The 12349-nt window shown below is 42.0% G+C and overlaps 1 protein-coding gene across 1 annotated transcript; it reads left to right on the top strand.

The window, feature by feature from the left end:
• The first annotated feature begins 3856 nt into the window (after positions 1-3856).
• On the top strand, positions 3857-5190 carry LOC139071726 (E3 SUMO-protein ligase ZBED1-like). The gene is made up of 2 exons (XM_070554689.1): positions 3857-3938; positions 4195-5190. The coding sequence occupies exons 1-2, from the start codon at positions 3888-3890 to the stop codon at positions 5185-5187; spliced, it is 1044 nt and encodes a 347-aa protein (XP_070410790.1). The 5' UTR covers positions 3857-3887; the 3' UTR covers positions 5188-5190.
• The last annotated feature ends 7159 nt before the right edge of the window (positions 5191-12349 follow it).

Genomic DNA, 12349 nt, shown 5'->3' with positions numbered 1-12349 from the left:
ATTTGCTGAAGCATGGCTTTCTCAGCTGCATATCGATTCATCCCCTCCCATTTTTCCAACACTTTTATTGTTACCTGAAAAACATGCAGGATTACTTCATCGTCGTCGTTGTCGTCTTCCTCTGCTTATCCGGGTCCGGGTCGCGGGGGCAGCATCCCAACTAGGGAGCTCCAGACCGTCCTCTCCCCGGCCTTGTCCACCAGCTCCTCCGGCAGGACCCCAAGGCGTTCCCGGACCAGATTGGAGATGTAACCTCTCCAACGTGTCCTGGGTCGACCCGGGGGCCTCCTGCTGGCAGAACCTGCCCGAAACACCTCCCCGGGGAGGCGTCCAGGAGGCATCCTGACCAGATGCCCAAACCACCTCAACTAGCTCCTTTCGATCCAGAGAAGCAGCGGTTCTACTCCGAGTCCCTCCCGGATGTCCGAGCTCCTCACCCTATCTCTAAGGCTGAGCCCGGCCACCCTACGGAGGAAACTCATTTTGGCCGCTTGTATCCGCGATCTCGTTCTTTCGGTCATTACCCAAAGCTCATGACCATAGATGAGGATTGGGACGTAGATCGACCGGTAAATCAAGAGCCTGGCTTTCTGGCTCAGCTCCCTCTTCCCCACGACAGATCGGTTCAGCGTCCGCATCACTGCAGACGCCGAACCAATCCGCCCGTCGATCTCCCGATCCCTCCTACCCTCACTCGTGAACAAGACCCCGAGATACTTAAACTTCTCCACTTGAGGTAGGACCTCTCCCCCGACCCGGAGTTGGCAAGCCACCCTTTTCCGGTCGAGAACCATGGATTTGGAGGTGCTGATCCTCATCCCAGCCGCTTCACACTCGGCCGCGAACCTATCCAGCAAGAGCTGAAGGTCAGAGCAGGGTGAAGCTAGGAGGACCACATCATCCGCAAAAAGCAGAGACGAGATTCTCCTGCCACCAAACTCTGTTAAGGATTACTTCATACACTGTCAAATGTTTTCAAAAAGTAACTTTTATACCAATCACTGCTGAAGACTGCGTTGTACCTCTGGAACAAGGATATCAAACACCAAGTCCAGAAACTGGAACTCTCTCTTCTTTATTAGTTTATCTATTCCTGAGCATGAACCAATCCGCTCTGTCAGCTCGTCAACCTATAAAACACGTTAACATAAAAATGAACAAAACGTTCCTCTCAGCATTAGACAACAGACCCAGGTGGCCCACTGACCATGCATCCACATAAATAAATGTGATGCAGCTTATTGTAAGTCAGTATACATTTACCTGTGCATCAGCAAAGTGGAACATCAGTGGCTTTAGTCTTTGCTTTAATTTAAGCGAGACACCTGGATTGTGCCACAGATACATGAGGCCAGACTTCACTCTACCACTGCAGAGATCCTTATACAGAGTCTGAGTAGAGACAAGAGTTAAAAATAAGCAACATTACCACAGAAAACAAGGGATTGCATTATCCTATGTCCAATTTTAGAGTCTTAATTTATTATAATTAAACATTACCTTGATTTCACCATCTGAAATCACTGCCTGGGTTCCATTTTTCAAAGCCTCGATTGTCCTGGAATTTAGATAAAATACATCTTATTAGCAAATGAAGAATACAAGCACATGTAAGGAGTTTTGTCAGTGTCACTTGAAGAAGTCCGATATTCATTTTAGATCTATATTTAAGGCCTGTAACTCCTGAATGATTTGCAGCTACATGTGCTTAAATCCGATAATATTAATATAAACCAAACCCGATCAAAGCAGTCAGTCGACAAAAATATCTATTTTTTATAAGGTTAGGATTATTCTGAAACAGAATCAGAAGGAGGGCGGCATTAATTAGAGAAGCGGCTACTATTTCAAAGTTATTGTACCTGTTGCAGGACACCTGATTTGTGCAACCACAGTAGAATGACCCAGCACACCACACACAATAACTGAAAAATATTTAGAGATATTGAAAGCTAAGCTTGTCCAGAAAATACATTTTATTTCTGGGTGCACAGGACCAGTTCCAGTGTGGGCCAGATGCTGAAAAATAAATTCATAAATCTGTCTTTTTTGAAGTTTCACAAATCAGAGGAAGGTTTCACAAATCACAAACTATGTTTTATGCATTCCTACGAGCCCAGAATAATCTAAAACAGGTTTGAAGAGTGTATGTATTGTAGGTTTTGAGCTAGAGCAGAATAAAAATGGTCAGAGTAGAGAAAAATTGGGTGTATTAGCCCTTTAGCCATTTCCCGAATCGGAAGCTAACTTTAGCCTCGTATGAAAACTATAGTGATTGAAACCACTTACAAATCTCTGAAAATCTACGCTTTTTAATTAAAAAAGGGTATTAATAATGTTTCAGTTAAGTCAGTATTAGAAATCGTGGTCTTTATATCATGTCTAAATTATATATAAAGTTAATATTATTACTTTAACTGTTTTAACAAACAGGGAGACCAGAAAAATCAAATAGCTAAGTTAAAGCTAAGCTACAATTGCTGATAGCTTTATTTATGTAGCTTTTGTGTTAGCTTGTGAACTCCCTGCATTCATTTAAAGACTGCGTGTTAATATTGATACAATTAGCTATGAAACACGGTGCCTTTGCAATAATTCTCTGGTAAAGCTTTAAACGCTACAGTGCCTACATTTAAGAACTAAGAACGGTTGCAACAATTAGTTAATTTCATCCTTATCTTTCTTTATCTATCATCCTTATCCTTACCTTTCCTCAACTGAAACCCGCCGAGTATGGTTGAAACAAAAACAACGTAGCGGCCGCCAAAAAAAGACCAACTTCCTGCCGAGGTCTTTCGCTCGTCGATTTTCCGGTAAAAGTAATGACACGCCATCTTGCTCTCGACACACCAGCTGATGTCTGCAGCCAGGTCCTACTCGAGTTTAGCGAGGAGAACGGCTGAGATGCTGCGAGATTCCGCTGCTGTTTCGCGCCACAGATGCGCCCATGTGGACCCGGCTTTGAGCATTTAGCTTAATTTTATGAGTATACATTTTCGGAAAAAAGGTTAATTAACGTGTTACCGAGTAAACATTTCCCAAAACAATTTCCCCGCCAACCCTGCTATGCTAACCAACAAACAGCGAGTTACCTACTTCTAACATTCAAATATAAGATATACTAAGTTACATTCAACATTAAACTTAGAATTACATGATTTACTTTCAGGTTCAGACCTTTTATTTATTCATTTCACTATGACTAATCAAGCTAATGCTATTTAACAACTAACAAATTCAAATTCAACATAAACCCAAAGAAAACTTACCAAAGTGGTGGGCCTCTGTTGAACTGGTTCAGTGTCACCTTTAGATGGACAAAGTAGTTGGTTTTAACCCTAAATGGAGTCGTTAGTCCTTCTGGACAGAACATTGCACGCATGAAAGACTGCTTGACTGAGCTGAGAGCTCCGTTGACTTCTTCTTCCGTTATCATAGGCACATGCGAAACAAACTTTGCGCCACTTACCGCCACCCAGTGGACATATATTTTAATGCTCAAAAGTCAAGTAGACTTGGATAATTTATTTGACTGGACATAAAATTATTGTTTAACATTTTTAGTGTTGTTGAGATGTGTTTAACTAATTATTCTAATTTATAACAACAACAATACAAAAGCCTTGTTATATTAACATGAAATCAAACGTTGGGACAACAAAAAGGCGTAAATGCAATTTACAGTGTATACTTGTGTGTAGCTTATGTTGTGGTTTTTATTTATTTTTTATTTGGCAACAAGGGCGGGCGGCAAAGTAATGACTTTATTGCAACAGGGAAACATGTTTCTAACTGTGCATTTGACTATAAACGTTTTTAATCTTTGAATTGATTTTGTGTTTTCCAGAGCAAAGCAAAGAACCTTGTCGTCTTATCTTGGGCAAGAGATGCAATGCACACCTCAGAGGGCAGCTGAGCTGAATAAAAGGATCTTGAAAGTAAGTAATAAATATTAGCTAACTGTTGCTTGCTTTCAGCATCTTTTAGGAGGAAACTGCTAACTATGTAAAAAAAAATTCACCCTCATTTAGATAAAAACAGATGACAAATAGGACAAAATAGGGTCCAGTGTCTATAATCTCCAGCGTTTGCTTTTGTTGGCTTCTTTTTTCTTCATGTCCTTGTGAGATTTGTCTAGTAATTAACTGTTAAATGCTATGTTGTTTCTATATTTATATTTTCCTTATCTTACAGTTGATTGTTAAAGACATGAGGCCTTTGTCTCTTGTTGAGGGTGACGCCTTCATCGATATGGTCGAATACGCCTGTCCCGGCTTCAAATGTCCATCCAGGTGGTGGTTCACAAACCAGTTGGAAAAGACATATGAAGATACTCTGGAGAATTTAAAGAAGAACATAAAGAAGAGGTCCTCAAAAGTCACACTCACCACTGATGCCTGGACAAGCATTGCCACTGAGGCCTACCTTGGCGTGACCTGCCATTACATCGACGACAACTGGGAGATGGTCTCATTTGTCCTGTGTACAAAGCCCCTCGAAGAGCGACACACAGCAGACAACATCGCTCTCTGGATCGAAGAGGTTGCTGAGAAGTTTGATTTCTCTCTTCGCAATGATGTCCAGGCAATAGTCCACGACAATGCAGCTAATGTTGTGAAAGCCCTACGGATCCTTGAGGAGAGGCATGGTGTATCTTCCCTTCGGTGTGCTGGCCATACAACACAGCTGATAGTCAACCAGGCTCTGAAACACCCCCAGATCAGCAGGGCGCTTGGGGCAGCAAGGGAGCTTGTCAGCTACTTTCACAATAGCAATTTTGCCCTCCTTAAACTAAAGGCCAAACAAGAGCAGATGGGCACTCCTCAACACAAATTAATCCAGGATGTAGCTGTGCGATGGAATAGTTCCTTTTATATGATTACACGCCTCCTTGAGCAGCGCTGGCCTGTAACTGCAACCCTTTCAGACCCAGAGGTCACTAAGGCATCAAAACGTTACCTTGATATGAAAGCTGAACAGTGGAGCCTCTTGGAGGAATTACAGCAAGCACTTGAGCCATTTGAGCAAGCCACTGTCTTCCTTAGTGGAGAGGCATACGTCACAGGATCTGTCCTGCCGCCTCTGGTGAAAGGTCTACAGAAGTCCACAGAGAAAACATTTGATTCTGCTCCCATTGCCACCTTCCAAACAACAGTCGCTGCAGAGATTGCTTCAAGGTCAGTGTAATTATTCTGGTCTTGAAATCTAGTTTTAAACTAACTAAATGTATTTTAAATTAAGCTTTCCCAGTTTGCGTCTTAATGTTTTCCTCATAGGTATATATCATAGAGCTGTTGCTTCTACTAGTCTTTCCCTCCAAGCACTTTGAATTTATGTAAGTGTAAAAATCATATCAATTATGTTTCAGATGGAAGAATCAGACTTCATATGATGAAAATGAGAATGTGAGCATCTTCGCGGCAGCCCTTGATCCACGATTCCGAAAGCTGAAATTTCTTTCCACTGATGATGTCCTGAAGGTAAAAATCAAACTTCAGAGCCTTGCACTTGAAGCCAGACCAGTTCTAGTGAAGGAAGAACCTGAAGCTGATGTCTCCCACCAGCATGATGCCATGCTGAAGCCAAAGTCCGTCCTACACTCACTGCTTGGCTCAGATGAGGAGGAGCTGGAAGATGACGAATCAGGCCGGGAACAGAGAGAAGACGCTGTCAGGAATGAGTTGCTTGTGTACTTTGGGGAGAAACCCATTCCAAAGGACCGAAACCCACTCCAGTGGTGGAAGGAAAATGAAGTGAGATTCCCCACCCTGGCTGTTGTGGCAAAGTCTTATCTGGGCGCCCCTGCAACATCCACAGCGTCTGAACGTTTGTTTTCAGCAGCAGGGACAGTTGTCAACAAAAAAAGAGCTAGTCTCACCAAAGAGCATGTGGACATGCTCACATTCCTCCACAGCAATTCAGAGTAGGCAGTGCAGAGGAGTAGTACAGTGTGGAGATGTGGGAGGGGAAAAAAATAAAAATATAGACAGTTTTAAACTGCATACACTAACAGAATAACGGTTCAGTTTCATTTTGCAATAACTGGGACACACTGAGGAATGTGTGCTGTGCACTGCACAGTCTTTTGTTTTGCACTGCATTTTTAAAACTATACAACAATTTTTTCTGTTCAGGCTGTAAAACTGGGTGCTCTTCCTTTAGAGACTGTTAAACAGTTTTTTTGTGTTAAACACTCAGGGATGTTCATGCTGTGACCTGCACAGTGTTCTGTTTTGCACTAAAACTACTGCTTTTATTTTGTTTTAAGCAAAAGATGTTTGACTTTGGAAAATTGTTGTGTAATAAAGCCATTTATACAATTTTGGGGGTATTTATTTAAAATATTTTGGTTTTAATCAATTGTACAGCAAAAAAAAAACAATCATAAGATTAATCATTTAATTAGTCATTAGAATAGTCGACTATTCGATAAAATAATCGCCAGAATAATCGTTTTGAAAATAATCGTTTACCTACAGCCCTACTGTATGCCAATTCTAAATGTAAAGATTGTCTGCGTAAACCTGAACAGGTCCAACCCGGTCTTACTGTGAGACCGGGTTGACGGTCACGCTTGTGCGTAATCATATTGGCGCATTCTGGATGCGACTCCACATTGGAGACAGGAACAAGCGCTATTCAGCCAAAGTTTCATAATCAGGGAACATTTTCTAAGTGACAAGTTTCGCTTCAGTCGGAGGAATCTTCCCGCATGCGCTCTGGTTCTGCGATGCGTTCCAAGCCCCTCTCCACATCTTCAGCTTGCTGTGCACCGTACGTACGCGCTGACAGCGAGCTGCGCTGAGCAGTGTCCAGCTCAGGTGTTCAGATCGGAATCTTTTCTTGAGTGATTTAGCTGCATCTGCGATGTACGTAACGAATAAAATGTCAGTTCGTCTGCATGCGTCTGGGTAATTCTTTCTATTCTTTCTCCGTCAAAATAAACGGTCAAATACAGGGAGAGGGTGCTCGCTGCAGAACCACAAAGGCGGAGCTGCACCATAAGGTGGAGCAGCACCAGAGTCAGCCCCGCCCACTCACGCAAACAGCCTAGCCCACTGACTTTTTCAGTTTTGCTTTTTTTAATCGCAAACTAACCTGACCCACATGAATTACGGCTGTTACTAGTTTACAAATGTTAATGCTATGTTCTATGCTCCAATTAAGCAAGATACATATAACTTGCTACATGACAAAGCCTGAATATATCCCGAAATGAAAAGGTTTCATTTAGCAAATATCCGCCCATAGCCGCTCCAACAGAACCAAGGTACAAAAGCATTTAAGGACAAAGGCTTAGTGGGCTCTAGTAGTCTAATGGCAAGATCATCGAATTTAAGTTTTGCTTTCCCCTCAGCTGATGTTGGTTCAACTCTCGGTGGGGTCGACAACAATCTATTTAGCCAGCTGAAACATTTAATTTGTTTATATTTTAGTTGTAATGTTTATTTTCTGCAAAATATTTATGTCTCTAAAAGTTCTTGGAATTTGGTCGTTCCTAAACAGCATTTTAGTTGAAACTCTGCTCACAAATGGACTCACACTGGCTAAATAAACGAATAAAAAAAAACACATTAGTCATTGTATTTTAAACATGTACCAATAAATGGTTAAAAACGTAGTACTGGCAAGTGTAGCTAGAAAAGAAGTAAAAAGTTTGCACCGCTACCTGGAGGCGAACCTGCGCAAAACTACATGCCAAGCTGACTCCATAACCACTTGACCACTAAATCTGATAACAAGCTAGTGGCGTCGCATGTAATTGTTCCATCATAATTGTCCCATCCAGTGTGTTTTTGTAGATGGGATGTATGGTTTATTGGCGGTGTCTCAGTAAGTCATTTCAGAAATAATTTGTCACGAAAATTCACGGAATATCCAGATTTGAGAACCAAGACCAGACCCGCTTCGGGGGAGGAGACCAAATTGAAGCTGAGATGGGAGGAAAATGTGTGAATGAGGCCAAAAATGGCTTTGGCGTGTTTCTTATGAGGAAATGACAATATAACTTGGTAAAAAGTTCCAAAAGTTAGATTTTTAATTATATGGAAACTTTACAAAACTGTTCAATTAACTTCTCAACTCCGTCCTCAATCTTGCATTTTAGATGATATTAGCTATAACACCCTCTTTGGTTCCAGAATGCTATTAAGTCTGACAACTGGAAGGAATTGGACTGACTCTGATGGAATGGGTGGGGCTGACTCTGGTGCAGCTCCACCTTCTGGTGCAGCTCCACCTTTGTGGTTCTGCAGCAAGCACCACTTGAATACGGGAACTATCTGGTCAACACAAGCCCTGCTTTTAACTGTTCTGTTTTCTTGTGAAAATTGTTGCAAAGAGATATAATTTAACTTGATTAACACCAGAGCCAGGCGCACTGCACCGTTATCTCCGTCACTGTAAATGAGGGAAAAACAAAATGATCGGATCCTTTTCTGACCTTCCCCACCTACAAAGTTTAATTACAACAATCAAACGTGACAGAGCCTGGATTTGTATTCTGAACAGTCTAAACATGTTTTAAAAAGAAACGTATGACAAAAGTGACACCTGCTCAGTAAAACCACCAACAGGGTGAAAAATATCTAAATATTGTAGCAGAGACGGGCTACAACTTCTGGATCCACTTTATATAAATCGTTTTATTGATTATCTTCTTATGAAAGATAACTCTGACGTACACGAGCGACCGGTATTGATTGCTGTCACCTGTTGTGATTGGTTAAAGCAGCTCTCTGCTGTCTGAGGGTAGGCCCCGCCCACAACGCCGCGGCTGCTGTGGCTCCCAGTGCTTCCTTTAATGTGGGAAACGGGTAATAATGGCTCTTTGATGGGAACAGGTTGCCGACCCCTGATTTAAGCTAACAAAATAAAACCCAGAGATTTAAATATTACTACAATTGATAAGGATGCTCTGATCTGATTCAGTGATTTTAAAAGGAACAGAATCAGACGGATAAAGATCTAATTTAGCCTTATAAAACAACATATATGTTTAAAATTCATTGTGTGATAGACATTATCAAGTGAAAAAAATGGCTTAGTTTTAATTTTAACAAGTTCCTTTGCATCAAATTCAAGTTTATTATATATTACTATAAATTATTATATTTTATATAGAGCCAAATCACTACAACAGTTGTCTCAAAGCACTTCCCAAAGAAAAACAGTCCAACTATGTAGATCAGTTGATCCAATGATTGAGTTATGCTGCAGATGGACTTTAACAGTTGTGACGTGGGAGGTGTTCGTATGTACCACGCGTTCGAGCTACCCGGTTAACATGGCTGTGTAAGTTGCTGAGAGTAACCAGTAAAAGCTCTTATAATCAAATCCTGGTCTCATAGCTCATTTCCACATTTTTGTCAGAAGACGTCACGGATCTATCGCCAGTAAGCGTCATTTTTTTCAACGTTTGAACAGAAGAGGCATACCTTACAAGTGGCTAACGGACTAGCAAGAAAAAAATGGCGGAGGGTTTTCGCAGACCAGACCCGCTTGTCTTTGACGGGGACATTGCCGAGAATTGGCGTGTTTTTGAAAGGGAATACGACATCTTTATTGAGGCAGCCCACTCTGACAAATCTGACAAAACGAAAGCTTATATCATCCTCAATCTAGCAGGAACAGAAGCTATTGAAAGAGAATGCTCCTTCATCTACGCCGCAGAAATTAGGGCGCCACCCACAGGAGACGGAGCAGTCATTCATCCAGCAGAATCCAAAGAGGACCCAGACTGTCTAAAAAAGAAATTTCGGGAAATGTGTCACCCACAATACAACAAAATAATGGAGAGACACAAGTTTCATTCCCGAAATCAGAAACAAGGTGAGACTGTTGAGTCCTTCATCAGTGATTTGAAAATTAAAGCTAAAAGTTGTCACTTTGGAGATTTAACAGATGAGTTAATCTGCGACAGGATTGTTTGTGGCATAACTAATGACGGCATAAGGAAGGCTCTTTTACGTGACTGTGACTTAACCCTTTCCAAAGCCATTTCTATCTGCCGCGTTTATGAAATGACCGAGGAGAACACGAGAGCTCTGTCAAAACAGCCAGCCACGGCGGTGGATGCACTGCAGCCAAGCTCCTCCAGAGGGAGTCCCAGGACAAATTATAAACCTGCGAGCAGGCACGAGATGAAACTCATCACAAACTGCAACAATTGTGGAGGAAATCACGCTGCACAGAGAGACAAATGTCCTGCATTTGGCCAGCAGTGCCACAAATGTCAAAAATGGAACCATTACAAGAAATGCTGCAAATCAAAGCCTCCAAATGAAAATCCCAAAAAGCAATGCTTTGTGGGTAAATACCACATCAAACAACCTGTACATCAGCTAGAGTTACAACAGCCTGACAGCAACAGTGATGACACATTCTATGTGGATGGTGTCGAGCCCGTTGTGGTTGTGGACGATATAAACACCCATAGAGGCAACTGGGATGAAGGATTTGTCACTGAGTCTACACATAAGAGACAAGCCTATTGAAATGAAAATCGACACTGGAGCTAAATGTAATGTAATGGCAAAAAGCACATTTCTCCAGCTGTCTGAGGGACAAATTTTGGGATGCAATAAAACTGCAAACAGGGTCCGAAATTAACACTCGCCACTCGCCAAATGCGAGTAAATTGCTCCATTTGGCGAGTAAATTTTTGAGCTCTACCTGCCACCTGGCGAGTAAATATTTGCACCAAATTAGTTATGTTTATCAGTCATCTTCCACGGATTTCTGATACTCCTCCCGCCTGCATGCAACGTACACAAACGTACGCGAAACGTGAACGCCGCATCAAACATCATTTCCACCTATCCCATTCAATCAGTTTATCAAGTTAGCAGTTAGCTTCGCGTTAAAACTAGCGGTGAAATGTGGCGGTTTTTAACTGGAGTCAGCCAGCCTTCCAAAAGAAAACTCGTCGAACTGGAAGAAAAACCACCAGGACCAGTGGCAACCAGAAGATTTTGTGAAAAGTGGCGAACTGGAGACGGCGGAGTCGTGAGACAATGGCTGCATTATGATGGCCATGTAGCGTTGCTGCCTTTCACAGACAGCTGGCCCTCGGCATTCTTCAAATATCCAAAAAATGCCCATACTTCCGACTTTGTCTTCTTTGAGGGATAATAAATGTCCCGAGTGCTGCCGTCTCCTCCTGCCATTATTTCAGCTTTAGCTTAAAGAAAGTTTTGGTCGTAAACAACAAAGTGCGCGTGTGCCGCCGGCAACTTCTAGCAGATGATACGGTGGCTGGTAAGGGTCACCGCGCCTACACAGCAGCCACGGTAATCCACCGAGATAATATATATGTGTATATATATATATATATATATATATATATATATATATATATATATATATATATATATTTTTTTTTTTTTTTTTAAACAAGACTGTTATTATTGTCAACTTTTTTACCGGGGGTTACTGCTACACCGGTTACCGTGACAACCCTAGCCCTGACACACTTTCAGATATTCTCATGGTGCAGCTGTGTTCTCCAGAGATCAAGGACTAGGACCCAAATGAGGCTGTAATGCTTTGGCACAAAGACGGTGTCAGAAGCAGGAGGCCAGACTTCATGGACAGAGAAAACAAGGAGTCTGACTAGATTTCAATGAAAGAGTTCATAAAAACATCTCTAAAAATAAATAAATAAATAGTAAAAATGACAAAAGAGTTGTTTTTCTTATTAATTGATGTTTTAATTATTTTGTCACTCTGTTTGGAATCAACATAATATAGAATTACATGCTTTAGGTAGATCTAAATCATTTAGAATTTTGGCCGGTAAAAAATATGCTTGGCCGGTAGATTTTCATCATCTACCAGCCAACTTGGCCGGTGAGTAAAAAATTTAATTTCGGACCCTGACTGCAAACCTAGTGGCCTTCGGGGGCAGCAAGATCGAAACAGCTGGTTTTGCCACACTTCCCCTATCACTAGATGGACAGCTACACACACTACCATTCTTCCTTGTGGATCATGATGTTGTGCCACTACTGGGATTTTGAGCAAGTGTACGCCTAAGACTTGTCACACTGAGCCATCATGTCCACCAAGGCGGTACAGAGACTAACAGTGATTTTATCGACACTGTCCGTGACCAGTACAGTGATGTGTTCGGTGAAGAGCTTGGAAAACTTCCAATAACATACTCCATGACCCTGGACCCTGAAGTGCAGCCCGTCGTCCGGCCAGCACACCGCATTCCTATAGCAATGCAGGCCCGAGTCAAAATGGAGCTCGATAACATGACCAGTAAAGGCGTAATTTCAGCAGTCTCCGAGCCCACAGACTGGGTTTCATCATTGGTGGTAGCGCACAAAAAAGACAAAGAAGA

This window comes from Nothobranchius furzeri, chromosome 9 (assembly GCF_043380555.1).
Source record: "Nothobranchius furzeri strain GRZ-AD chromosome 9, NfurGRZ-RIMD1, whole genome shotgun sequence".
NCBI classification, from domain to species: Eukaryota; Metazoa; Chordata; class Actinopteri; order Cyprinodontiformes; family Nothobranchiidae; genus Nothobranchius; species Nothobranchius furzeri.
The sequence above is the reverse complement of the archived record's forward strand: the minus strand, read 5'-3'. Positions and strand labels throughout refer to the sequence as shown.

Bases quoted from the DNA above. Each gene is read 5' to 3' on its own strand.
- LOC139071726 (XM_070554689.1), top strand. From the start codon at position 3,888: ATGCAATGCACACCTCAGAGGGCAGCTGAGCTGAATAAAAGGATCTTG. The intron at 3,939-4,194 runs GTAAGTAATAAA...CTTATCTTACAG, and splicing joins TGAATAAAAGGATCTTGAAA to TTGATTGTTAAAGACATGAG.